Source organism: Watersipora subatra, chromosome 8, assembly GCF_963576615.1.
Source record: "Watersipora subatra chromosome 8, tzWatSuba1.1, whole genome shotgun sequence".
NCBI classification, from domain to species: Eukaryota; Metazoa; Bryozoa; class Gymnolaemata; order Cheilostomatida; family Watersiporidae; genus Watersipora; species Watersipora subatra.
Window position 1 is genome coordinate 2,906,902 of NC_088715.1, and position 26,330 is coordinate 2,933,231.

At 34.0% G+C, this 26,330-nt stretch overlaps 1 protein-coding gene across 2 annotated transcripts; it reads right to left on the reverse strand.

Annotated features, from left to right (window-relative positions):
• On the reverse strand, positions 1 to 25,627 carry LOC137402119 (uncharacterized). 2 transcript variants are annotated; one of them, XM_068088585.1, is made up of 5 exons: positions 25,527 to 25,627; positions 15,760 to 15,965; positions 12,359 to 12,509; positions 10,172 to 10,305; positions 1 to 82 (listed from the first exon to the last, which is right to left on the reverse strand). In XM_068088585.1, exons 1-5 carry the CDS (start codon positions 25,540 to 25,542, stop codon positions 56 to 58), a joined length of 534 nt encoding a protein of 177 aa, XP_067944686.1. In that variant the 5' UTR covers positions 25,543 to 25,627; the 3' UTR covers positions 1 to 55. The 2 variants fall into 2 exon arrangements, with proteins under 2 accessions (XP_067944686.1, XP_067944684.1); XM_068088583.1 differs by lacking the exon at positions 1 to 82 and adding an exon at positions 3,827 to 4,012.
• Between the last annotated feature and the right edge of the window lie 703 nt (positions 25,628 to 26,330).

Here is a 26,330-nt window from a genome sequence, read left to right on the forward strand (position 1 = left end):
CTCCAAGTTATATGAGAGAAGGCCATGCAGAGTCGAGACAAGATATCCACCACCTTCATGCACATATACTTACTCCTTCTGCCTGCAATAGAAACAACATATGTTAGGGTAGAATTCTATTTCTTAACTACCAGTCAGTTTAGTAGTGGAGTCACTAGTAGTAGAATCATTAGCTAAGACTTAAGAGTAATAATTTACATGCATATATCTCATTCACTACTCGCATGTGAACGTGCAAAAATTAAACGAGATAGTTTCTGATAGCGAGGCTTATCTGATAGCGAGGCTTATCTGATAGCAACGCTCATCTGATAGCAACGCTTATCTGATAGCAACGCGTATCTGATAGCAACGCTTATCTGATAGCAAGGCTTATCTGATAGCAAGGCTTATCTGATAGCAAGGCTTATCTGATAGCAACGCTTATCTGATAGCAAGGCTTATCTGATAGCAAGGCTTATCTGATAGCAAGGCTTATCTGATAGCAACGCTTATCTGATAGCAAGGCTTATCTGATAGCAAGGCTTATCTGATAGCAACGCTTATCTGATAGCAACGCTTATCTGATAGCAAGGCTTATCTGATAGCAAATCTTATCTGATAGCAACGCTTATCTGATAGCAAAGCTTATCTGATAGCAAGGCTTATCTGATAGCAACGCTTATCTGATAGCAAGGCTTATCTGATAGCAAGGCTTATTTGATAGCGAGGCTTATCTGATAGCGAGGCTTATCTGATAGCAAGGCTTATCTGATAGCAAGGCTTATCTGATAGCAAGGCTTATCTGATAGCAAGGCTTATCTGATAGCAAGGCTTATCTGATAGCAAGGCTTATCTGATAGCAACGCTTATCTGATAGCAAGGCTTATCTGATAGCAAGGCTTATCTGATAGCAAGGCTTATCTGATAGCAAGGCTTATCTGATAGCAAGGCTTATTTACATTCCTCAAACAATCTCCTGCTGCTGGGAAGTCCCACTAACTCAAATGATAGATTGGAAAACAAACTAGATGTTTTACATGTATTTGTAAAAACAGATGTAATGTATTATTACACTAATTCTGCACAAAAGTAGACTATACAATAAAATAAATCGCGATACAGCATATAGACAGATGTAAGCCTGTTAAGAAGACAGCTATAAATATCTGTTAGTGTCATAACTAGTCACTATCAATCATCTGGTAGCCACCTGATGACTGACAGTGACAGGAAGTGGTCGCTTGATGATTGATAGTGACAGGAGGTAGTCACCTGATGACTGACAGTGACAGGAAGTAGTCACCTGATGACTGATAGTGACAGGAAGTGGTCACCTGATGACTGAAAGTGACAGAAAGTGGTGACCTGATGATTAATAGTGACAGGAGGTGGGTCACCTAATGACTGACAGTGACAGGAGGTGGTCACCTGATGGTTGATAGTGACAGGAGGTGGTCGCCTGATGATTGATAGTGACAGGTTAAGACAGTAACAGTAGTACGCAGTAACAAGACTAACAGATAAGTAGACCAGTTTTCCTCACCATCTTATACTATATACTACTATACGTATCATTCTTACTAAGATCATGAGTATTCAATGTTGTATCATATCTGACAAGAGCTCATAAAGGGGATTTATGTTGTTACCAAAGGCGGAATGAATGAATAAAATGAATGAACTCAACAATTACCCGGTGAATTTGAGTAAATTACCTGGTGAGCCAGTAAAGGTATGCTTAGTAAGCTGTCACTGTCAACTGTGCTAGTAAATTACCTCAGGAGTTTCATATGTGATTATTTCAACAGATGTAATGCATGTGTCTATGACTTGGTTATCGTGGTAGTAGATTAAATCGCTAGGCTGATGACTGAGAGGTTCCAAGATCAAACCACCTGCGACGCAGTTTCTCATTCCTAGATTTTATTTGCTATAACTGGACAGACGACATACTGAGTTTTATAAAGGGTGCGCAATTCTCCGAAAGAATAGCACTTTTAAATGCTCTTATCGAAATTAAATTTGCTAGATATTTATCTTAGATATTAATATTTGATTGTAAAGTTGATAGTTGATTGTAAAGTTAATAGTTGATTGTAAAGTTAACAGTTGATTGTAAAGTTAATAGTTGATTGTAAAGTTAATAGCTGATTGTAAAGTTAATAGTTGATTGTAAAGTTAATAGCTGATTGTAAAGTTAATAGTTGATTGTAAAGTTAATAGTTGATTGAAAAGTTAATAGTTGATTGTAAAGTTAATAGTTGATTGTAAAGTTAATAGTTGATTGAAAAGTTAATAGTTGATTGTAAAGTTAATAGTTGATTGTAAAGTTAATAGTTGATTGTAAAGTTAATAGTTGATTGTAAAGTTAATAGTTGATTGAAAAGTTAATAGTTGATTGTAAAGTTAATAGTTGATTGTAAAGTTAATAGTTGATTGTAAAGTTAATAGTTGATTGTAAAGTTAATAGTTGATTGTAAAGTTAATAGTTGATTGTAAAGTTAATAGCTGATTGTAAAGTTAATAGTTGATTGTAAAGTTAATAGTTGATTGTAAAGTTAATAGTTGATTGTAAAGTTAATAGTTGATTGTAAAGTTAATAGTTGATTGTAAAGTTAATAGTTGATTGTAAAGTAAATAGTTGATTGAAAAGTTAATAGTTGATTGTAAAGTTAATAGTTGATTGTAAAGTTAATAGTTGATTGTAAAGTTAATAGTTGATTGTAAAGTTAATAGTTGATTGAAAAGTTAATAGTTGATTGTAAAGTTAATAGTTGATTGTAAAGTTAATAGTTGATTGTAAAGTAAATAGTTGATTGCAAAGTTAATAGTTGATTGTAAAGTTAATAGCTGATTGTAAAGTTAATAGTTGATTGTAAAGTTAATAGTTGATTGTAAAGTAAATAGTTGATTGTAAAGTTAATAGTTGATTGTAAAGTTAATAGTTGATTGTAAAGTTAATAGTTGATTGTAAAGTTAATAGTTGATTGTAAAGTTAATAGTTGATTGTAAAGTTAATAGTTGATTGTAAAGTTAATAGTTGATTGTAAAGTTAATAGTTGATTGTAAAGTTAATAGTTGATTGTAAAGTAAATAGTTGATTGTAAAGTTAATAGTTGATTGTAAAGTTAATAGTTGATTGTAAAGTTAATAGCTGATTGTAAAGTTAATAGTTGATTGTAAAGTTAATAGTTGATTGTAAAGTTAATAGTGGATTGTAAAGTTAATAGTTGATTGTAAAGTTAATAGTTGATTGAAAAGTTAATAGTTGATTGTAAAGTTAATAGCTGATTGTAAAGTTAATAGTTGATTGAAAAGTTAATAGCTGATTGTAAAGGTAATAGTTGATTGACTTGTAGTTGATTGTACAGAGAGAATTGTAAAGATAAGTGAAGTCAATTCTGGAAAAAATCTGAAGTTTTAAAAATGTATAACTAAATGTTTGTTATTTTACATAAACACATATAAAAGTTTTAATGGGACCAAAAAGCTAACAATAAGAGAAACGACTGATTGCAGCAAACACATGTGGAACTGTCATTAACAAGTTACAGAATGTTGACTAACTTGTGATGAACATGTTCTACTTAGAGAGAGAACTGACAGAACTTTACCGAGTCTTTTACCATGTACAAAGTTTCAGTTTACGTGTTTCTAGTATTATTACTATACACAAGTAGAATTCAGCTGATTGTGATATGAACAGTGACTTCTGGTCTGTAAGAGTATGTTGTGGTTAGTAGCAGCAAATCTATGTAAATCTCAATGTTTGAGTGTGTGTGTGTGCGTGCGTGCGCGCGCGTGCGTGTGTGTCTGTAGTTCGGTATGTCCAGCCATGTGTGAGTGTGTTTCGGTATGTCTAGCCACAGCTATTAAAATTTAGGAATGAAATTTCTGTTTCATGATAGACTTAATCTCGGAACCTCCCGTTTGCCAGACAAATATCTAATCAATTAAGTTGCAGCGAGATTGATGGATTTATTGGGCGATATCCTCTATGTCGCTGTGTGGGTGACAATACGCATCCGCTCTGCAAATGACACAACATGATTTTATGCTTGCTCTCACGGCTCTTATTAGCAAGTTTAGCAATAGGTTACTAGCTTACTCAAGTTAGCCATAGTCAATGTACCATATTAATGGCAAGTGACAGACAACTACATTAATTGTCACTGTTTATAAGTTGATTTTTAATACCAGTGCAACGCCGGGAATTCAACTAGTACATTTATAAATGACTAACGTAAAACAGTTGTTGCTGATTACTCTAATTAGCTAGCTACAATTTCTTACCATGGACTATTTTAATTTGCACTGGTTAGACGCCATGACCACTATCGCTTTGCCCTGCGCCAAGCTCAATGAAATCACCTGCAGGACGTGTCATTGAGTGTCAAAATCAAGCTGTTAATTAAAAAACATACAGCCTGCTACTAATACCAGCATATTATCAATCTGTGATAACGACAACGCAGAGAAAATGCTGGTCGGGTAGCCAAACAGTTCGGTATGATAAACATCTTATTGACTGCACGGATAAAATTGCCTCTGATTATATTCCTCATCATGTTTACCACTGATACATCCTGTAGGGTGGCAACTCTACAGAATGTATACCCTGATACATCCTGTAGAGTGGCAACTCTACACATTCTTCAAAAGACATGGACACACACACATCATCAACACTGACAAAACTGTGTCCAAAGTGAAATCAAATCATCATCAGTAGATGAACTCTACAAATCTGAACTCATAGCTACCATAAAACCTCTATTTGAATGCCATGGCACTACGTACATTATTTAACCCTTCTCTAGATGGGCATTTTATTAGAGGTGATAAAGAGTGTCGTTGTATTAGTCGATAGATTAGCCATTAGTCGATTAGTTACAGACGGCGCATGCTAATGCCACTTACCGTAACACCTCTAATTGATCGCCATGACGCATTATTTTTCAACCCTTTTTCTGTAGCGGCGGTCAATTGGAGGCAGCATTCAAATAGAGGCAGCCGTTGTATTTTTCAAATGGCTCATCAGAATTTTGGGAAGATAAATTTAGCCTTTTTTTCAGGTGAAGCGAATGTCGCCTATAATCTGCCTTAATTTTCTGGTGAAGCGATGTTAAACCTTTTTGGATGAAATAAATCTGTGAACTTCCCTCCAGCTTTTCAAAGGTCTTTAAATAAAATTTGCTTAGGAAAGCCAAGAGACTTTTCTCTACCAGTTGATATCTATTGCTTGCAATTAACTTGCAATGATATTATAGCCTGTTTCCTGCCTTTCAGTTTGTTAGAGCTTTTAATTTATTTCATTCTAAGTTTGAAAGCATATTCCCACGACCAAACGAGCGGAGCGAAGTGTGGGAGTTTTTATGATAAATGCATGTGCACACAACTTACGAAAATTATTCATCAACAATGAGACGAACCCTCGTCAAGAAATTTCATCAACAAATTTAAGCATCGTTATGTAAAGTCGTTAAAGTATAATAACGATACAAAACACATTTAAACCTATTTAAATATGTTACCAAATCTTTGTAAACCGTCGGTATTATCTTAAAACTTACCCATCTGATTGGATTATACACAAATAGACAGATTAATTTCAACGAAAATCGCCACAAAACACTTGAAAAGCTTGGTTTAATAAAAGTTAAGACCGAAAATTGAAACGCCGAGGGACAGATAATAGAACGATGAAGTCTCGGGCATTTCACGAAAAAATAACGTGCCCTTTTCACCAGTCTATAGCATTGCTGAATTGCCGAAGGTTTTGGCAATTAACATAGGAGTACAGAAATCGTTTCATTTTTGCCAATTTCAATTTTTTCATTTTCATTTGCCGACACATTTGAATACTTTAAATATGTTACCATTCTAACTGATGTCCAACGCAGTATAAGTAAAGCAAATGACGATGATATTTTTTAACGTTTCTTATGAGATTATTACAATAATTAATTGATAGTTTGAATGACTACAAAACAATGACTACGTATTACAGACTTTCTAAAAATCTAACGCAGTGTAAGTAAAGGCATGACGATGATATTTTTTCTAACGGTTTTAATGAGATTATTGCAATAATTAATTATAAGTTTGGATGACTACAGGACAACGACTACATAGTACAGATTTTCTAAAAATCTATATAAATATCACAACTTCGTGATATTGTTAGCTATGCCGTTTTGAAATGTAAACAAAATTGTGCATTGGTTTTTTATTATTACTATATAAATAATATTGGTTATTCTAATAATATCAGTGCATTTTACTTCTAATATTGGCCAATATTGCATTTCTTTTTTTGCAGGAGGAGAGATATAAACATATAATCTTTTCCTTTCATTATTGCTATTTGTTGTATATAATAACACCCAGTACATTACAGCTACTATTGCAGTTATCCTATTTGACTGCTAATATTGCATTTCTCAACCATCAGTACCCTTTCTTTTTTCCAATATCACTTTGGTCGTGGGCTGTATGACAGTGGAATTTCTAGTTGTATTTTATATCTATATTTAACAATGTTAAATAAAATATCATTGCACTCATTGATGTGTTTGCTAAAGTTTTCAGCCAAATCTAGCTTTTTTGTGCAATAGACGAGGAGTTATTAGCATCGGTCAATTGTAAGCCGTGTTAAGATAACTGCAAGGATGCTATTAAATAGTATGCTATAAATCTGTAAATTTATAAGTTATATAATGATAATTGATCAAATGCTACAAATATAATATATCCAAGAACAAGTGAAATAAACAAGACATACTTATGTTACATGCAAAAACAAAAATTAGCGTTTTTAAAACAAAAATATTTGCATCGTTTGCTCGGATAGCTGCGTTGTGATTGTTGTTTTCGATGGAACAAACATCTTGTAGTTGTCTAATACCTTCCACAATATTTTCTGGCCTCCACTTTTTTCTGCACTGCTGAGCTAGTCGATACTAGCATCCAAAGATTTTTTTAATAGAGCAGTATTTTTTATGCACTGCATTTAGCACAAATGCAACACATAAAAGTTTCGCTCGCTAAACGTAACCTTTATACCATCGTAAATATAAACCACTTTTTATACACATATACTTCGAAGTATCAAGACCACGTTAAACAAAGAACTATTATAATTAGCCTGAGGCAGTTATTAATTATTTCTATGGTGTGGCTTTCAAAGTCTTAACAAAAATAAAACAACAAGCTTTAAAATTAGACACCACGAGAATTAATTGTTATTGATGTAAACAATTAATTAATAATACGATTTTGTAGAAACTTTTCTACTGATCACATGATATTATGGGCTCGTAAAAATAATGTCAATGTGGCGGTCAAATGAAGGTGAGATAGAGAATGGTGCTCTATTTTTAGGTGTCAGAATGTTTTCTTAACTGTTTTTCAATTATCTATATATCTATATCTATTTATTTTATATGTATATATAAATCTTAGTGTTTGTCGTCTGTCATTCGTCTGTTGTTCGTCATTTGTCCAGTGATAGCGGTAGTTTTGACAACGAAAAATCACCTTCGTACTGAATTGGAACGCACGACATTCAAATCGCAAGTCTACTATCACACCCATTGGTCTTATTATGTACTGTATATCCTTTTCGCGATTGCACCCGCTAAATACTCACACTTAATGTTTATGGGGTTATTACCTAGCACAGTTGATCATTACGAATGATTGTTACACATGTTACGCATAATCATTACGATTATTAAGCTGGCTTAAAACACCGCTATTGTTCTAGTAAAAAGTTAGACTACTAGCTTACGAGGTAAGTTCCTCAAATTCATTGAGTAATTATTTGATTTCCAAGCAATGCCAGGCATTCAGCTAGTACATCAAAATATCAGTAAGTTAAACCAAGAAGTACTTTGAGTAGAACATAATAGACTGATGCAGTTAATACTTATTTTGTCATTTTCAAAGTATTGATGAAAAGACCAAAAACTTTAGAGTTAGAAAACAAACTTTTATTTGCCATAACAATGGCTGCTATTATACTGGAGTGTTCTTGACAAATATCATCACCCTTTATCAAAACATTTTAAAGTCTTCTGGTCAGATTATAAACCACATTATGGACGAATCTGAAGGCACTGGGTCGCTAAAACCATGATAATAATGAAATAATTAATTGTTATAGATGTAACCGAGTCATTATTAGTACCATTTTGTGGATAATTTGCTACTGATCACTTTTTATTATTGACTCCTAAAGATTGAAGAATGTCAAAGCGGTGGTCAAATGGAGGTGGCCTTCAATTAAAGGGTGGCGCTGTAATTTCAACCCTTTCCCGATAAAGGCGTTTTATTAAAGGTGGCCTTAAATGAAGGTGGCATTCAAATAGAGGCTTCACGGTAGGTGCCTTTGGACACACTACAGCAGGGGTGTTCAAACTTTTTGCAAAGGGGGCCAGATTTTAGGTTTTAAAAATTCAGGGGCCAACCTTGGCGGACATTTTATTTACATATAACAACAATTAATTTAAGTAGGTTTTACTGAGCCAATCTGTGTTTCTTATTTGCTTTTTGATTTTAATTTCAGCTATATTAAGCATGTGTTTTGGTTGATTTGAAACATGCATATCAAAATTGCATTGACATTATAATTGAAATTTAATAATCACTAAACTTCACTTTTTTAACACTAACTTTTTTATAACAGTTGATCAGAAGTAATTGTACTCTTGGGTAAAAATTACATTTGAATCGTGAAACAATAAGTTTAATATTTATAGAATTTTTAAACACAAGTGCAGAAAAATGAACAAACAATAGGCATATCAACAAGTGCAGGGCTCATTTAAAATATGACAGTAACTATAAATGTTGATTGGAATTTTAAATGTTTAACATTCAGGTAACAGCGCTTCTGCCCAATTTATTAACCCTTTGAACCCGGGTCGTTTTTGTCAGTGGTGTCAGTAACCTCAAGCAATCTGTCCAACGATTCTAAGTTTTTAAACTTCTATTAAATATAACTAAACATGCTCATAATACAATGATGTTTGGTAAAACATCAGTAAAGTAAACATCAGTTGGGGTTGAGCAACCAAAATCAAATGTCATCAAACAGAAAAAAACAGAGTGTCACCATTATTCGGGCCAAAACTATAAAAGTTAGTATGATTTTTTTAAAAACTCGTAAAAACATTTACAGTAGCATTATATCCATTGAGCACATGCTCATCATTATTTCATGACTCAAAATATAATGAAAAATTATAGTTAGTATCATAAACCTTTTATATGCATCACAATCATTTATGACCTACCAACAAACGAGTTGTATCAATTTTTTTGCGATACCATTCTAATAAAATTGGTTATTAAATTGAAGGAAGTGAAAATATTTGAAAAATGTTACAAATGGATGAGACATTTTTGGTCAAACAACCTGTGCAAGAATTAATCTATAACAAAGCTATGTGAATGCCAGAATTCCAGTCGTTAGGGATGTTGACACATCTTATGAAATGCTGGAAAATCGGCCATTAGGGTTCAAAGGGTTAATTCTACAGGCGGGCCAGACAGTATTGATTTTACGACAGAGGCTGCGGGCCAGATGAAGAATGACCTTGGGCCGCATTTGGCCCGCGAGAGGGTGAGCCGGACTTTTGACATGTCTGCACTACAGCTTGACAAGTGGCCCTATCATTACATTAGACCAGCTCCCCTCAGGCGGTAAGGGGCTGTATTTTACAAACTCTCGCTAATTGGGCTTTCACTCCGCATGTGTTCACACTCTAATCAAACTCTCTGTCATGGAATGTTAGCCTTTTTCTAATGTAGTTTAATTCTTACAATCTTTATTTTATAAATACCTTATGCATATAACTCTGTTTTTTCAAATTTTAAAAAGCCTGCGCAAGCAATGAACTTGTCATGAAAATTACGAAAATTACGAAAATTCGTGTTACGAAAATTCATACGTTCAAGACAAGATGCTCTGTTGAGTCTAAACATTATTTGAGAAAGAGACTGTCATCAGCATACGGACATCAGTTTGTTATACTTGCTGTGATATAAAACACACCCTGAAACGTCTTTAAAAAGTTTTTGTCTCAAAATAATTCACTCATCGTACCACAGCTATCAGCTCGATACAAACCTGATGTTCTTTTTTAAAAAGAACTTAGTAGCTGATACTTTGCTAGAGACTTACCTCCAGGTTGAAACCTTTGTAAATCATGCGCACCTTTGTCATGGAGCTCGTTGGCAGACACGGGAAAAAGCTGTATATGCGGTAGTAATATACCATGCTTTTTCTTAGCTCTACATGCAGAGGGCCATTAGGATCTGCAATTGTTATGAGTTGCTTATATAGTAACTATACTGTTAATAATATAGTATATGTAATACATGTATAATATATATATAATATACTTATAATGCGCATACAATATATATATATATATATATAAACTATAAATTCCTAAGAATTATGGGCTAGTATTACTAAAATTAGGATTTCAACACAGCCTGACGAATGAGAATATCATGAAACTGACAGTAGCTGAGAAAAAAGATAAGTATTGCTTTTAAATAATTTATTAGTATATATATACATATATATATATATATCTAACATACATGTATATACATATAATATATTATACACATATGATTTATTATATATATAAGATATTCAATACATATAATATATATACATACAATATACATATTAGATATATAGTATATGTGGTTTACACTGTAAAGTAAGTGCTCAATAATTGAGTCAATTAGAGCTGTGTATGAAGTCTATTAAAAACTACCGATTAAAATCATTACTAATATTAGTTTCATGCAGTCGCATTGTTACTCGACTGCATGAAACTAATAGTAGTAATAATTTTAACCTGTAGTTTTTATTAGATATGTATATATATATATATATATATATATTATTGCCATCATAATACATTAATGTAATATTAATTACAGTGAAACAGTAACATATAAAGGTAATACCCATACTATTATAATAATATAATAATACATTCTGACATTTACTTCTCAAGTTAAAACCATATTAAAGCATATTGGAGCAATTACTTTTATGCCATAGCATTGTATTTTGCTAATTCGCCCAAAATTGAATAATTGCCCACAAAGGCCAAATTGAATAAAGCCCAAATTGAAGCCCAAAACTGATAATATATATATTTAAAGCATTCGCATATAACATAAACAAATACATAATATAAAAACCAAGTGAAAAATGAATGTAGAAGGTTAAATTATATGAGTAGTAAATTAATAACCAGATAATGAGTAGAAGGAGGCTTGTATTGTTACTTTATATTAAAGTTAGACAAGTATAGACTCTGATGTAGTGTTAGAATGAGTCAAACAGATATACGTACATAGAACTTGCTTTAATTTTCACTAGAAATAACTTAAATTATCTTGCATTTAAATATTTTAGTAGTCTAATGTTATGCTTTTGAGTTTTCCAGCTTTTTGCATTTGACTTGAACTTATTAGACTTGAAATGAACTTAACTTGAACTCAATAAACTTAACATGAACTTAACTTGAACTCAATAAACTTAACATGAACTTAACTTGAACTCAATAAACTTAACATGAACTTAACTTGAACTCAATAAACTTAACATGAACTTAACTTGAACTCAATAAACTTAACATGAACTTAACTTGAACTCAATAAACTTAACATGAACTTAACTTGAACTCAATAAACTTAACATGAACTCAACTTGAACTCAATAAACTTAACATAATAGACTTACTAGACTTGATGTTATATTTCGAAAAATGTTAAACACCGTTGAAAATACTTTGTCAAGTTGAATAGTTGCTCGAATTTATCATGTCAAAAACGTTTGACTTTTGTGTATTATCTTATTAATAACAAAAAACAATATTAAGACAAAGGTAAATAAGAGTAATACATGTAATTATTAATGAGTAATAAATAATTATAACAGTATTAGTATATACTCTATTTTAATGTTTTGGATATTTCTTCTAATCATTTCCTACTTATGCCATTTTATGATAGCAAGTAACTTTTAAAAAATAAATTTATCGCTGTATTATTATCATCATCATCACTATTATTCTTCCTAAACATCTTTCTTGCTTAGAAAGTACATACTGATGCGTACTGAAGATTTGGATAACCGGCTGAATCTGTGTCATAGCATAAATTTATGCAAGGGAGACAACAAATTAAACCAAGAGAAACAAATTGATATAAAGAAGTCAACAAATTAAACCAAGGAAGACCAATGATCAAACCAATGTAGACAACAAATTAAACCATGGGAGATAATTCGAACCACTTTAGCAGCGATTAAAAATAGAACAAACACAGCTAAATTTACCATAGACATATAGATAGATTGATTCATCTATAACATCTGTCACAGGATCATAGCATTCTATAGCACCCGTGTCGTAAGGTTCGACATCAGACAAGATCCACAGGCTGCCATTATCTTTGGTCACTCTTGTGTCATTGTTAAACCTCATGTACTGTAATATACAGAGATGAACATGTTAAAGAGGCCCACATTCAGAAACCTAAAGCTGTAGCATGGATTCATTATATTTAGCTAACCCTCCCTCTCTCCCTCTTCCTGTCTGCACATTTCTCGCTACCCCTCTCTTGTCTCTTTTTCTCTCTCTACTCTCTCTTTCTCCTCAATCTCTCTCTCTCCTTCTCTATTTATCTTCATGTATCTCACACGCACGCAGTAATCGTGTTTGATACTCTACCATTACTAGCATTCTCTATACATGTACAATAATATTAAGGAGGAATAAAGTGTAAATACAAAGCTATTGCAATAGCTCATCTACATTTTATACATACATATATAAATCTGAAAGTCTGTCGTTTGATATGTTCATCTATAGCTATTAAAAACTAGGAATAAAAGATACGCTTCGTGCTGGATTTGATCTCTAAACTTCCCATTCACCAGGCAATAATTTAACCAATTAAGCTACACGAGATGCAATGGATTCATTGGGTGATATGAGTCATTATCTAGGTTAAAATACGCATAGCACTCTGAATTACACAAAAAGTCACTAAAGTTTGCTCTCACGGCTCTTATTAGTAAGTTTAGCAATATGGATAGTAGCTTACTCAAATTAGTCATTGGCAATGTGCCAGGCCAGTGGCAAGTGACAGGCAACTCCCTTACCTGTCATTTTTATCAACTGCTTTTAATACTCAAGCAACGCAGGGCATTCGGCTAGTATAAGATAATAAAAGAACTGACAGAGGTGAGATGCTAAAGAGGCAAAACTACATTTACGGAATGCTTAATTTAAAGTCAGCGATACAGGTTCAAATGTTCCCGTATGGTCCAAATGCTCCCATATGGTACATATGTTTTCATATGGTACAAATGTTCTCATATGATACAAACATTTCCTTATGATACAAATGTTTCTGTAGGTACAAATGTTCCAGAATGGTACAAATGAGTTTATGTCATCAAGACTTCTGAAATAAATAGCCTTTCAGTTTTTAGATGAGTTTAGCGAGGTGTTACAGTATTTTTGGTTACTGAATAATAGTCATGCCATGTGACAGCCACTTTTCAAATTCCAACCTCGGGCAAATTCCTTATTCGAATCAATGTACACAGTATTAGCAAGTGCTGGCTATAAATAACATACGGATAAATAGTTTAAAAACATGAGGCGAGATATTTCAATTAGCAAGCCAACTCCAACTCAATTCAATAAAAACTAATTTGTTCAGTATTAAAAAATTTCAAATTTAAATAAATTAAATTCTCAACTCAAATTTATCTCAAATGGATCATCTAAAAACAAGCAATAAACTGTAAGGTCATCATTGAACCTATAGCTAGTATGCTATCACGCAGACTTTTGTTTCAAAATAGCGTAATTCAAGCACAAAAGCAGCTTTAACATAGAAAGTATTAATCTGTTTGGCCGTTTTCATGAAAACAAATTTTTTTTACTATACAGCCCTTTTCGGTTGTTCTAAACTTGGTTGGTTGTATTGTCTCCTATTTGAACATTTGCTTCAGTGGTAATCAGAGAGCAATTTGATTGGCCTGTAGTATTTAGAGAGTAGTCTGATTGGTCAGTGGTACTCAAAAAGCAGTTTGATTGGTCTGTAGTATTAAGATAGTAGTTTGATTGGTCTGTAGTATTCAGAGAGCAGTTTGATTGGTCTGTAGTATTCAGAGAGCAGTTTGACTGGTCAGTGGTATTCAGAGAGCAGTTTAATTGGCCAATAGTATTCTGAGAGCAGGTGAGTGTTTGTTTAGTTAAATTCCATGAAGTTGAAACAAGCCTAGGTCAATAACACAAATTGAATCAATCTTCTACAAGTTCAAACTTGTAAAAGCGTACAGTTACGAAGCACGCTAGTTGGTTGATAACACTCCATAAGTTTGAACATTTTTAGTTCATAATATCTAATTCTGAGCATTGCTGAACATCAAAGTAATATTTGTAGTTGTTGCACAAAATTAATGGTGTCTCAAAGTCAGATGGGCCAGCCATGCATGGTTGAGGTTGGGCAGCCATATTTACCGCTATGCAACATTACAGCCACTACTTGGCACAACAGGGTCGATCTTTTAAATTGTAAAGGAAACTGCTCGCTCTACAAAAACCACAACATTTGAGTACAGAGGCAATAAATATATATTTTACAAATATATATTTATTGCAAATATAAAATGGTACAGTTTAACAGATGAAATAAACAAACAGTAAACTGTACGATGTGAGATTTCCAGTTGCTTTGCCTTCTGTAATTTCTGTGCCGTGTTATATAATCTACGTGGAATAGCAAGCCCCGCTTCCTTGCTCGTAGGGCCAACTTGGTAACCGACCATTTGATTGACCAAGGGATCTAGTGAGGGCGTTTCCGTCTGCCGAGTCAAGGCTTAGTTTGGTCCTGGCATCTGTCCTGAGTTCTTCCCTCTCATTCCCTCACTAGGCCCTGGACCCGACGATCGGCCGCCGCAACATTGTATAAATCTATTTTATGTCAATCTTTGCAGACAGAAATTACATTTATTCCACAAGACTTCTTTCGATTTTGCAGACAAACAAAAAAGGTACATTCAAAACCATTTCTTTGTTTAAAAAAATAAAAACTGGAAATTCCGTTTAAGGCTTATATCAAATAATTCATACGCATTTACATTTTTTACAAGATATCCTAGAGAAATATGACAATTATCTATGGTAATCTAGTAGCATTGAAAAACATTAAAAATATATCTGAGACGATTTAGTCATACTAAACTTGGAGTTATCTTCTACATGCTTCTTAAAACTTCATGAACTTAACGGGGTAATATTACTCTATTGAATCTAACAAGCTATTATCGCATACAATAAATGCGCTTAGTATAAATGAAGTGTTCAGTTAAAGATATTAAAATATTCATAAAGATCTCCAACTGTGAATTTCCTGATGCATCGTCAAACATACGAGCATCCACTGTCAACAGAGGCGACTTAATTCAGTTATTGTGTAATCAAAATAAAATATCCAAATTTGTTTAAACAACTAGAACAGAAACATCTCATGTGTGTCTAATCATGACCCCCTTTACATTTAGGGAATCTTAAAGCGACTGACCAGCTGACACTTTACGCAGGTGGTTATGAGTTGAGTATCAATTTCCATTTCCAAAATTTCCGAATATAACTTAGCAGTTAAATAGGAAAGAGAAAGAGAAAAAATGATAGTGCGATTTGGATATTAGGAGGGACCTACCTTTGCTATATCAATTGTTGGGTATCTAAGGGTTGCCTCCCCATGTGCTAGTTCACATTTTAACAGGACTGTTGAGTTGGCAGGTATGTCATATTGGGAGTTGTTTGACTGTGCTGGTGTATATGGATCCTTTCCTGGTGCTGTTACTTCTATTACTGTCAAGGACCCCTCAGTCAGTGGAATAAACATCCAGAGAGTCCACACCACTAGAACCAATCAATTAATATAATAACAGTAACATTTCTCTAACAAATGTATTATTGTAATGCATAAAGTAATAAAATAACTTACTATAATGTGTAAAGTAATGAACTTATTTATTATATTATTGTATAAAATAATTTATTATGGTAATGTATAAAATAATAAAAAAATTTATTATAGTGTCATTTATTATTATACTTTATAATGATATCATTATTATTTTATATTATATAATTCATTATATATTTATGAAATAAATTTATTTATGAAATAAAATTATTTATTATAGTAATATGTAAAATAATAAAATAATTTATATTAACAACTTATAAAGTACACAATAAGCCTAATCCTTGATAAGGAAATGCCAAATACAAATAATATTACATGGTATAAGGTATTGTATAAGGTTGGTATAAGGTACAGTACGCTATTCGCAAACGAGTGCTAACTCAGTGCATTATGCACAGCACACAACGCTGCGCATAATGTCATGAGGTAAAGCGAATTAGTGTGACAGTCATAGCTAGCAACTAGACAGGTGTCACCATAAAACATACAGCGAACATTACATTGTAGGTGCCTTATTATAGCACCGCTGATTATATCCATGTGTTTATCCACATTTTTTGTTAAATAAACATTAATCATGGTGATATTAACTGAGCTCAATATAATACATGTACCACTGTTTTCAACGAAAAGTGATACAATACTATAAAGTACATTAAAGTGAAATGAAATTAAACATTATTAAACTAACACTCAGCAGTATTCTAATGCTTCAGCGTAAAAGTGTTTCGAAATATTTCTAGATAAAATTGTTTATCTTTAATCTGGCTAATTTGTTTTTAAATGAGCAAAAACCATTTCTATCGGTTTAAGCAATTAGCAGGCCAAGGCAGAGGGCTGTTTTAAGCAATACTTAAGATGCCAAGACGCAAAGTGCAATATCAATATAAAAACAAACAAATTGATTTAAAGGAAAGAAGAACATGGTAACAAGAATATAATTGAGTAAAACCCATTAGTTAGTGTAACAAGTTCATAATAGACGGTAGAAACACACTGACAGCCTGTTTTACTGGCAAATGTGGTAAGGGAGGGCGGTATACTTTGCATACACCACCCACTTCTGGAACATTTATTTTTTGAGACGGTTTGCTATCATACCCAGCATAATAACATACCACTGCAATCGACTTGACTGTTGTATTAGAATTCAAATTAAGGCTAAAAAACAAAGTGGCTAGTATTGGCATTTGCCACTCTATATTTGAGTACAGCTTTTTCCCCATTTTAGCAAGCCGCGCTTCAGAGGGGCTGTACACCTGCAGACAGTCTAGGCCTCATCCAGGGCATGCCTTTAGGCCCAGGGCAGCTTGGTAAATACTAAGCTAACATGCCTGCAATATAGGTCTTGCAGGCATGCTACTGGTAGTACAGTGTGCAGATGTAGGAATAGAGGTTCATTCAACATCCTGTGTAGAACTCGGTTTGTTTACTGGTAGTCAACTCATGTTTTCATGTTTTCATGATAAATATTATTCAAATGATTCGGGGAAAACATTGTACCACATTTGTGTGAGTCGCTCCTGAAGGTCACGCAAAGGACACAAAATTATTCTACCTGATGACACATGAAATGAGCCCACCATCTATATCTTCTATCTATATATATATTTCTCAAAGTATGTGTGTCTGTCTGCATTCCGGCTATAGTTATTAAAATCTTAAAATAAAGAATCCATACCGCAGAAGATTTGATCTCAGACCCTCCCAATCACCAGTTCGACGCCGTACCAATTAGGCCACAGAGATTGATTTCATACACAAGCCGATATATGTCGCTATATGGGACCAAATACCCAATCGGCTTTGCGTACTACGTAGGGTGATTGCATACCGCCACTGAGACAAATAGCTCTCATTAGTGAGCGTACTCAAATTTTCCATTGGCAATGTGCCAGGCTAATAGCAAGTGACAGGCAACTCTCATTACTTCTAATTGTTTATAAGCTGATTTTTATTAACCAGGCAACACTGGGTAGCACAGTTAGTCTGGATTCAAGCTGGGTCGGTATGGAGTTATCCGCTCAAACCGAACCGAAGGATTCCCGGTATCCTGAAAAACTCACAATTTTCGGCATTGCTACTTTATCCGTTGGCGGTTCTGCATTTCGGTACTATTTAGCTATGCCACCATCTAAAGTGTGGGAGTTCTTCTCCAAGGATGGCTCAAAGTTTAAAGACACAATCGAAGACTGTGTCACATGTCTCATTTGTGATAAAAAGATAAAGCAGGTTACAGGGAGTACCAGCAACATGATGTCTCACTTAAGAGCGGCTCATGACAATCAACTGTATTCATTATCGACATCATCACCCAACTCTAGTCAGGGACCACTTAGTCCAGGACCTGGACTAAGTTGTAAGTCTCACCTAGACTCCAGGTGAGACTTACAAATAAGTCAATTTAATATGATGAATTCATATCAATTGAACTATAGTTTAGGATAACTTTAATCAATAATTCTTTTTAAACAAAACTTTTTCAATAAAACAAAACGAAACTTACAATACGAAATAAATTGAATTAAATTAAAATTCAATTGATAGAAACAAAGGTGTTTCGTTGAGACAGAAAAACCTTATACCGACCTTCAATAATGACCATCTCATACCGGAATAGGATACCGGAACCTGCAAAAACCGAGGATACCGATACCGCCGATACTGATCAAAAACCAGATGGATACCCTCTCCGACACTCAATTCCATACCGGCCCAGCCCTAGTCTGGATATATATGCATAGTCTAAGTTACTGTGATAGAGGATTTGTGAAAGCAAGATGCTTATACAGAAAGCAAGATACAGAGAAACTCGGCTAACTCGAACTTCATGGGACCGAGAGAAAGTGTTCGAGTTATTAGAGCGTTCAAGTTATGACAACACTGTCACAAGTGAATGTATTTATCAGTACAAATAAGAGGCCTTTCATGTAAAGTTTTAACATTTTTTATTAGAAAGTATAAATATTTTCCTATTACTGAAGATTGGTTTGTTTGTTTTAGGTGATGTGACTGCAAGGACGTTTTCAGATTAAAATAGGCAAAACCTGATCGCAGTTGAAACTCTCAGAAAAAAGACATTTTTCTTTTGAGCGTTTTTACAAAAACCAATTTCACCGATTTTTTTTCAAGTTTATCCGAGGGTTACCTCGCTTCTCCTTGCTTTTGAAGGGCCGTCCAAAAACAGATGTTTTTGGTAAAATACTTTGCCGATAGTGATAATAATTTATCTCTATGGCTTGGAATAAAGTGACATTCTAAAGCGATAACAAAAGTCTCGGTAGCCGTTGGGCAAAAAACTGTTTGAGTTAACAAAGTTAAGGTCGAGTCATCTAAAGCAATTTGTCATTGCGTGGGAACAGACCAAACAAATCCGTTTGAGTTAACCATGTGTCCGAGCTATCTGAGGGCGAGTTATCCGAGTTTCACTGTATTTATATATATTCATCGCACCCTCAGGATACGATCATCCTGGTATAGCGGAACGTGATGATTTTTTACCTCGCCGTTCGAATCTTATTTCACCATACGAATTCAACAAAATTTTCGCCCTAGATCAAATTTGGCTGTTGGTGTGCTCACTATGTACGTCAAAATAACCAAGAAATCGAAATCCTGTTTGTCGAAAATATTTTCACAATGCCTGAAAGAGACATGGTGATTGATTTCTCTCCATTCAGCAATTCTCATGAGTAAAGCGGTAGCATTTTCTCATTAAAACCAGCAACAACGTTGGAGTTGCGACCTCTTCACACAAAAGGTCAGTGGTCAGACAAATTTTTTTAACTTGCTAACAAAAATCCACTTCATTATGAAAACATCATCGTTCCGGTTTTCTTACCAAATTGGGTTGAAAAAAGGTTTTAAACAGGATCACTAAAAGTTATAGTGAGAGCAAAAACAAAAACGATAAGTGATAAAAAGTTGAAATTCAGGAAAATAGTTAAAAATATATACTAAAACTTAGCCTCAAGTGTGTGTGTTTAGTAAGCTAAACTTGTTTGAGATGAATTCAAAGTTTATGTTTTACATACGTCTGTCTTGAAGTTAAGAACTCCTAAGGTACGTACTGCTCATCGTATATTATAATGTTACATTTTATTACAGATCATAACCACTAAATACACTAAATACAATAAAGTTACTCTAATTAAAGCTACTAAAGTTAACATACTATTTTGCTAATTGTTTTTATTATGTATTTTTATTAGAATTTATATAAAATTCTGACGATTTTTACCAGGGGATGTTTGCGTTCTATAATTACTACGGTTTCTATACCCATACATACGATTTTCCACCATATGGTGCCAACCCTGGAACGAATCAAAATGGTAACATTGGGGTGCACTGTGCTAACAAAGATTATATGCTTAAGTGTTTTGAAACAGTGCATTGACTGGGTTGCAGCCTTTCACATCAGGATCTACATTTGAGCTCAAAAAAACTAAGGATCTTTTTGAAGATTTGCGATATTCTAAGAACACAGGCTCAAAAAAGCTAAATGCAAACATTATAATCCAGGATGGATATCTACGCACATGTGCAGGCCTAGAAAGAACAATAAAGGTACTTTGGAGTTTGCTACGAGTACTCTGGGTCCACATGACAAAATATGAGAACATACATCTACTGCGGAATAGAGTACGAGATAAGTAGCATTGTAGTTTATAAGTAGTATTGAGTATACATAAGATTGGAGTTATTCTCTCTATGCAATTTTCAAGAATACTTAACTCACGCAGTAGTTGCATTATTAACAATTGGTCAATAGATCAAAGTTAACTATTATAGCAGACACCAAATATAGTAGACACTCTTACAAATTAAATAATCCATTTCTAATCCATTTTAGGAATATTAAAATTATAGTGATTTTATATTATACGAATAGTAAAATACATGTAAATAGCCGACACATTCAAAGTTGTTCCCAAATTCCCTCCTTTAGCCTTTGAAAAAAAAGAAAAACCAGACTTAACTTATCAATTCGATGACTGTACGGTAACTGTTATTAATGGTTTGGTTCTTTTTTCACTTTCCTCTGGTTTAGAGTCCATGATTATGGTAATTTTATGTTAAGGGGCGGGAGCACCTTAAATATCAATTTAAATCTTTTTTTAACTTTTTGAGGCAACAATGTCTATGGTGGAAAAAATATAAATATTTTATGTCTAAAATAAATTAAAACAAAGTATATACGTATATGTGAAAGCGGTGTCTGTCCGTCCGTTTGTCCGAAGCCAGGGTTAAAGGTTAAGATGAATGATTGATTTCAACAAAACACCAATATGTGACAACACCAATATGTGACATTCAAATTGGTAGACCGACACTCTAATATTTGAACCAATCGACCGCAATTGATTTAGGTATTTGTGAATAATTGTACAGCTAGGAACCCGTGACAACCTCTCACGGCACGGTAGACCGAGGGTGCTAGTATATATAATTGATATACACCGTTTTCTCTTCCAAGTGCGGGAAGAAAGAAAATAGATATTTTTAAGGCTAACAGTGGGACGCTCGTTATTTAAATCGATTTTTAGAACTTGCACTGACTTGACACTTTACGTTATAAATTAGACTTTACGTTAGCATTTCTTACAAGAATAAAATTGCATAGCAGAGTTGTGACAATGATGTTAAGGTTAGCCAGGGAGAATATAATTGCATAACAGAGTTGTGACAATGATGGTAAGGTTAGCCAGAGAGAATATAATTGCTTAGCAGAGTTGTGACAATGATGGTAAGGTTAGCCAGGGAGAATATAATTGCATAACAGAGTTGTGACAATGATGGTAAGGTTAGCCAGAGAGAATATAATTGAATAGTAGAGTTGTGACCATGACGTTAAGGTTAGCCAGAGAGAATATAATTGCATAGCAGAGTTGTGACAATGATGGTAAGGTTAGCCAGAGAGAATACAATTACTTAGCAGAGTTGTGACAATGATGGTAAGGTTAGCCAGAGAGAATATAATTGAATAGTAGAGTTGTGACAATGATGGTAAGGTTAGCCAGAGAGAATATAATTGCATAGCAGAGTTGTGACAATGACGGTAAGGTTAGCCAGAGAGAATATAATTGAATAGAAGAGTTGTGACCATGACGTTAAGGTTAGCCAGAGAGAATATAATTGCCTAGCAGAGTTGTGACAATGATGGTAAGGTTAGCCAGAGAGAATATAATTGCCTAGCAGAGTTGTGACAATGATGGTAAGGTTAGCCAGAGAGAATATAATTGCCTAGCAGAGTTGTGACAATGATGGTAAGGTTAGCCAGAGAGAATATAATTGAATAGTAGAGTTGTGACAATGACGTTAAGGTTAGCCAGAGAGAATATAATTGCATAGCAGAGATGTGACAATGATGGTAAGGTTAGCCAGAGAGAATATAATTGCATAGCAGAGTTGTGACAATGATGGTAAGGTTAGCCAGAGAGAGTATAATTGAATAGTAGAGTTGTGACAATGATGGTAAGGTTAGCCAGAGAGAATATAATTGAATAGTAGAGTTGTGACAATGACGTTAAGGTTAGCCAGAGAGAATATAATTGCATAGCAGAGATGTGACAATGATGGTAAGGTTAGCCAGAGAGAATATAATTGAATAGTAGAGTTGTGACAATGACGTTAAGGTTAGCCAGAGAGAATATAATTGCATAGCAGAGATGTGACAATGATGGTAAGGTTAGCCAGAGAGAATACAATTGCATAGCAGAGTTGTGACAATGATGGTAAGGTTAGCCAGAGAGAATATAATTGCATAGCAGAGATGTGACAATGATGGTAAGGTTAGCCAGAGAGAATATAATTGAATAGTAGAGTTGTGACAATGATGGTAAGGTTAGCCAGAGAGAATATAATTGCCTAGCAGAGTTGTGACAATGATGGTAAGGTTAGCCAGAGAGAATATAATTGAATAGTAGAGTTGTGACAATGATGCTAAGGTTAGCCAGAGAGAATATAATTGCATAGCGGAGTTGTGACAATGATGCTAAGGTTAGCCAGAGAGAATATAATTGCATAGCGGAGTTGTGACAATGATGCTAAGGTTAGCCAGAGAGAATATAATTGCATAGCGGAGTTGTGACAATGATGGTAAGGTTAGCCAGAGAGGATATAATTGCATAGCAGAGTTGTGATAATGATGGTAAGGTTAGCCAGAGAGAATATAATTGAATAGTAGAGTTGTGACAATGATGCTAAGGTTAGCCAGAGAGAATATAATTGCATAGCGGAGTTGTGACAATGATGCTAAGGTTAGCAAGAGAGGATATAATTGCATAGCAGAGTTGTGACAATGATGGTAAGGTTAGCCAGAGAGGATACAATTGAATAGCTATTCCAATTGAAAGGTCATGATGACTGCTGATAGTGAGCTCATACGTACATTCCATAAGCGCATATTTTGACTAAAAGCGGATCTCATAGCAAACTTAGTGTTTGCATAAACACATTCGCCGTTTAGATAAACTGTGTGATCTCTCTATGAGAAGGATATCCTAATAAAATACGTTGAACGCTGATCGGATTGTTATTGTAGCTTACCACCATTGCTGAGCGTGTGTCATAATGTATGTTGTAAAAAAAGTACTCATACAGATTTTCATTGTGCTTGGGGCATCGCAGTGGAGTTCAGTTATATCACAACTTCTATTTTAGATTGTGGGAAAGGAGTAGATGAAATCCTAACATTTCTGTTCTAAGCAAAATTTCATAAAAAATACAATGAAATGCTAGGAGCCAGTGATGCACATATATAGCTCTAGGGCTGGGAGGTCAGGTGCTAAAGTATTGATTCATCAAGATAAAATTTCTCAAAAGTGATAAGCGATTATAAGTGATAATACATGCATGTATAAATGATGGCAGAAAACAGTTTTTGGTGTCATCGGCTTGGTAGTCTAAGTTTCAAAAGATTTGCTATTTCAATTTTATACCCGATTTTGAAGAGTGGTAGGGAGAACGCCCATCCTCATAAGCATCAAAAGTAGCAAGTCGCATAAAACAAACAAATGTTTTCTGATACAATAAAAAGCTAATAGAAATCTTAGTTTTGCTGCCAATGTTGACAGTTTACTGAAAAGCCAGAATTTCTGATTGGTTTGACCAAAAATAAAAAACTATATAATTTTATATAAAAAGTCATATAAAATGGCACCAAGGCTGCCCCTATTCTGCTCTGTTTTTGTCAACCTAAAATCAATATGTCTAATTTACTTTTATCGTTGTTTAAATGTTAAATTAAAATCAATAGAATTCAGAACTTTCAGCTAGCACTGACCAATAAAAAAATCAGAATATTTGGTTTTTTCAACCTAGGTTCCACTTGAATAGGTGGAACCTATTCAGCACCTGAAATAACCATAATAATAACATACTTTTACATGAAGGCTAAAGAGTTCCAGCACAAACTCTCAGGCTATATTTGACATGAATTTAGTTCACATTTCAAGCCAGGGCCAGATTAGTTCAGTTCATTTCTCTAACTCAGCAAGTTGTGAACAACTAGTTAATATTCTTGTTATGGTCAGCTCACAGCATCATCCTCTATGTGCCTGATTGTCAGGTTCAGTTCTACTGTCAACTCCTGCATGTGTTCTTGTAAAACCTCAACACTAGAACTTAATCTATCTCGATAATTGTTTCATATGCTGACGGTTTTGGTATATTAGAGCAAATATTATATGAAAACTTATTGTATTTGTTCAGTTTCAATATGAAAAAGCATTGATAAGTATTTTCAATAAACACATCAAGTTATAAAATATATTCATTATAAAGATTATGAAACAAGCAAATGCACAAGTTTGAATTATTGGAAAAAACAAATTATTAAAACGATAATTAGCGAATCATAGTAATGCTACTTTATGTTAAAGACATACATGTACATGGAAGATTTGATCCAGCAATGTTGATGGCAGAGCGAGGGACAGACGTACAGAGGGACAAACATACAGACAAGGAACAGACGTACAGGCCATAATTTATTTTACCTTACACTAGATAAATGACCATATTCAATTAACTTAAATCATAATTTTATTCCCGTGGCTGTTTGAGTTGTCATATATGTACCAACTTGTTGCTGTAGCGCGCAATATTATCCTCTTTCATAACATTTTAAACAGCATATTAAAATAACATATTTTTAATATGCTGTTTTAAGCAGTTTAAAGTAAATTATTAAACATTTCAAGTTTGTTCTGCTCTCTCAATAATTCCTGATTTTTGTCTCATTCTTGTTTTTGTAACGAAAAGCATAATTTTTTTGAAGACTTACTAATCCGAATAAAAACTTATACATACATATCTATGTTATTATTTGTTATATATGTTGGAATTACGTTGTTTGTTGAAATAAACATTTGCTCAAATGTTAAGCCACAGGCAAAAAAAATGGTATGTCAACGGTCTAGGTTTGACTGCGGTGCAAAATACTACCTTATATTACCGGTTGACGTACTTATTATAGCCATACATACCTGATAGTATAATCATCCTCTGGGCGTCAAACAGGCAGCTACAGCAAACCTGCTACAGCCATGACTTCTTCTGAAATGCTAATAGAACACACAGGGTGTCATATCCCACCAGTAGTGTGCTATTTGAAGCTTTTGCAATGTTTATATGCTGGTAGTGTGATGCCAACACTGCCATAAAATACATCTGTCATTAATTGAAAGGGGCGCCTACTCAACCACCCTGCATAGCTATCTGTACTTCGTACTGATGATTATCAAAGCTTAGCTCCTACAGCAACACTAATATCAGGTGACAAGTTAAAGCAGGTGTCAAATATCAATGATTTGCTACTGTGACTGAATTTGATTATATGCTGAAACTTTGTTACTTTGGGCCATTTTTGTTGGAGACATAAAATTTAACGGCTATTTCTATCCCAAGGAATTATGGGTTTTGTTTACTTCTTTCATGCTAACTATTAAGAAGTATGGGAAATGTGTTGTTAATTGAAGTTTGTGAAGTTGGTTTGTACAATAGGTCAAACCTCGGCCATTCCCATACAGGCCAAAATAGCCGACATTGTCGCCCTGAGCTGTCAACTGGCAACAGGTGGAGTATGAAGTTATTGAAGCTTGTGCTAAACTAACCAGGAAGCAGTTGCAATAAGGTCATGTTATTGTCTCTACCTCTGACGAGCCAATTGAGTTATGGACGTGGTTGTGGTATAGATTGCCTCATCAATAAACTTTATTGCCTATTACCAACCGTGAAGTGTTGCGCTTTGGTTAATGTGAATACATTTACCTGTTGGGCGTAGCGTAGCG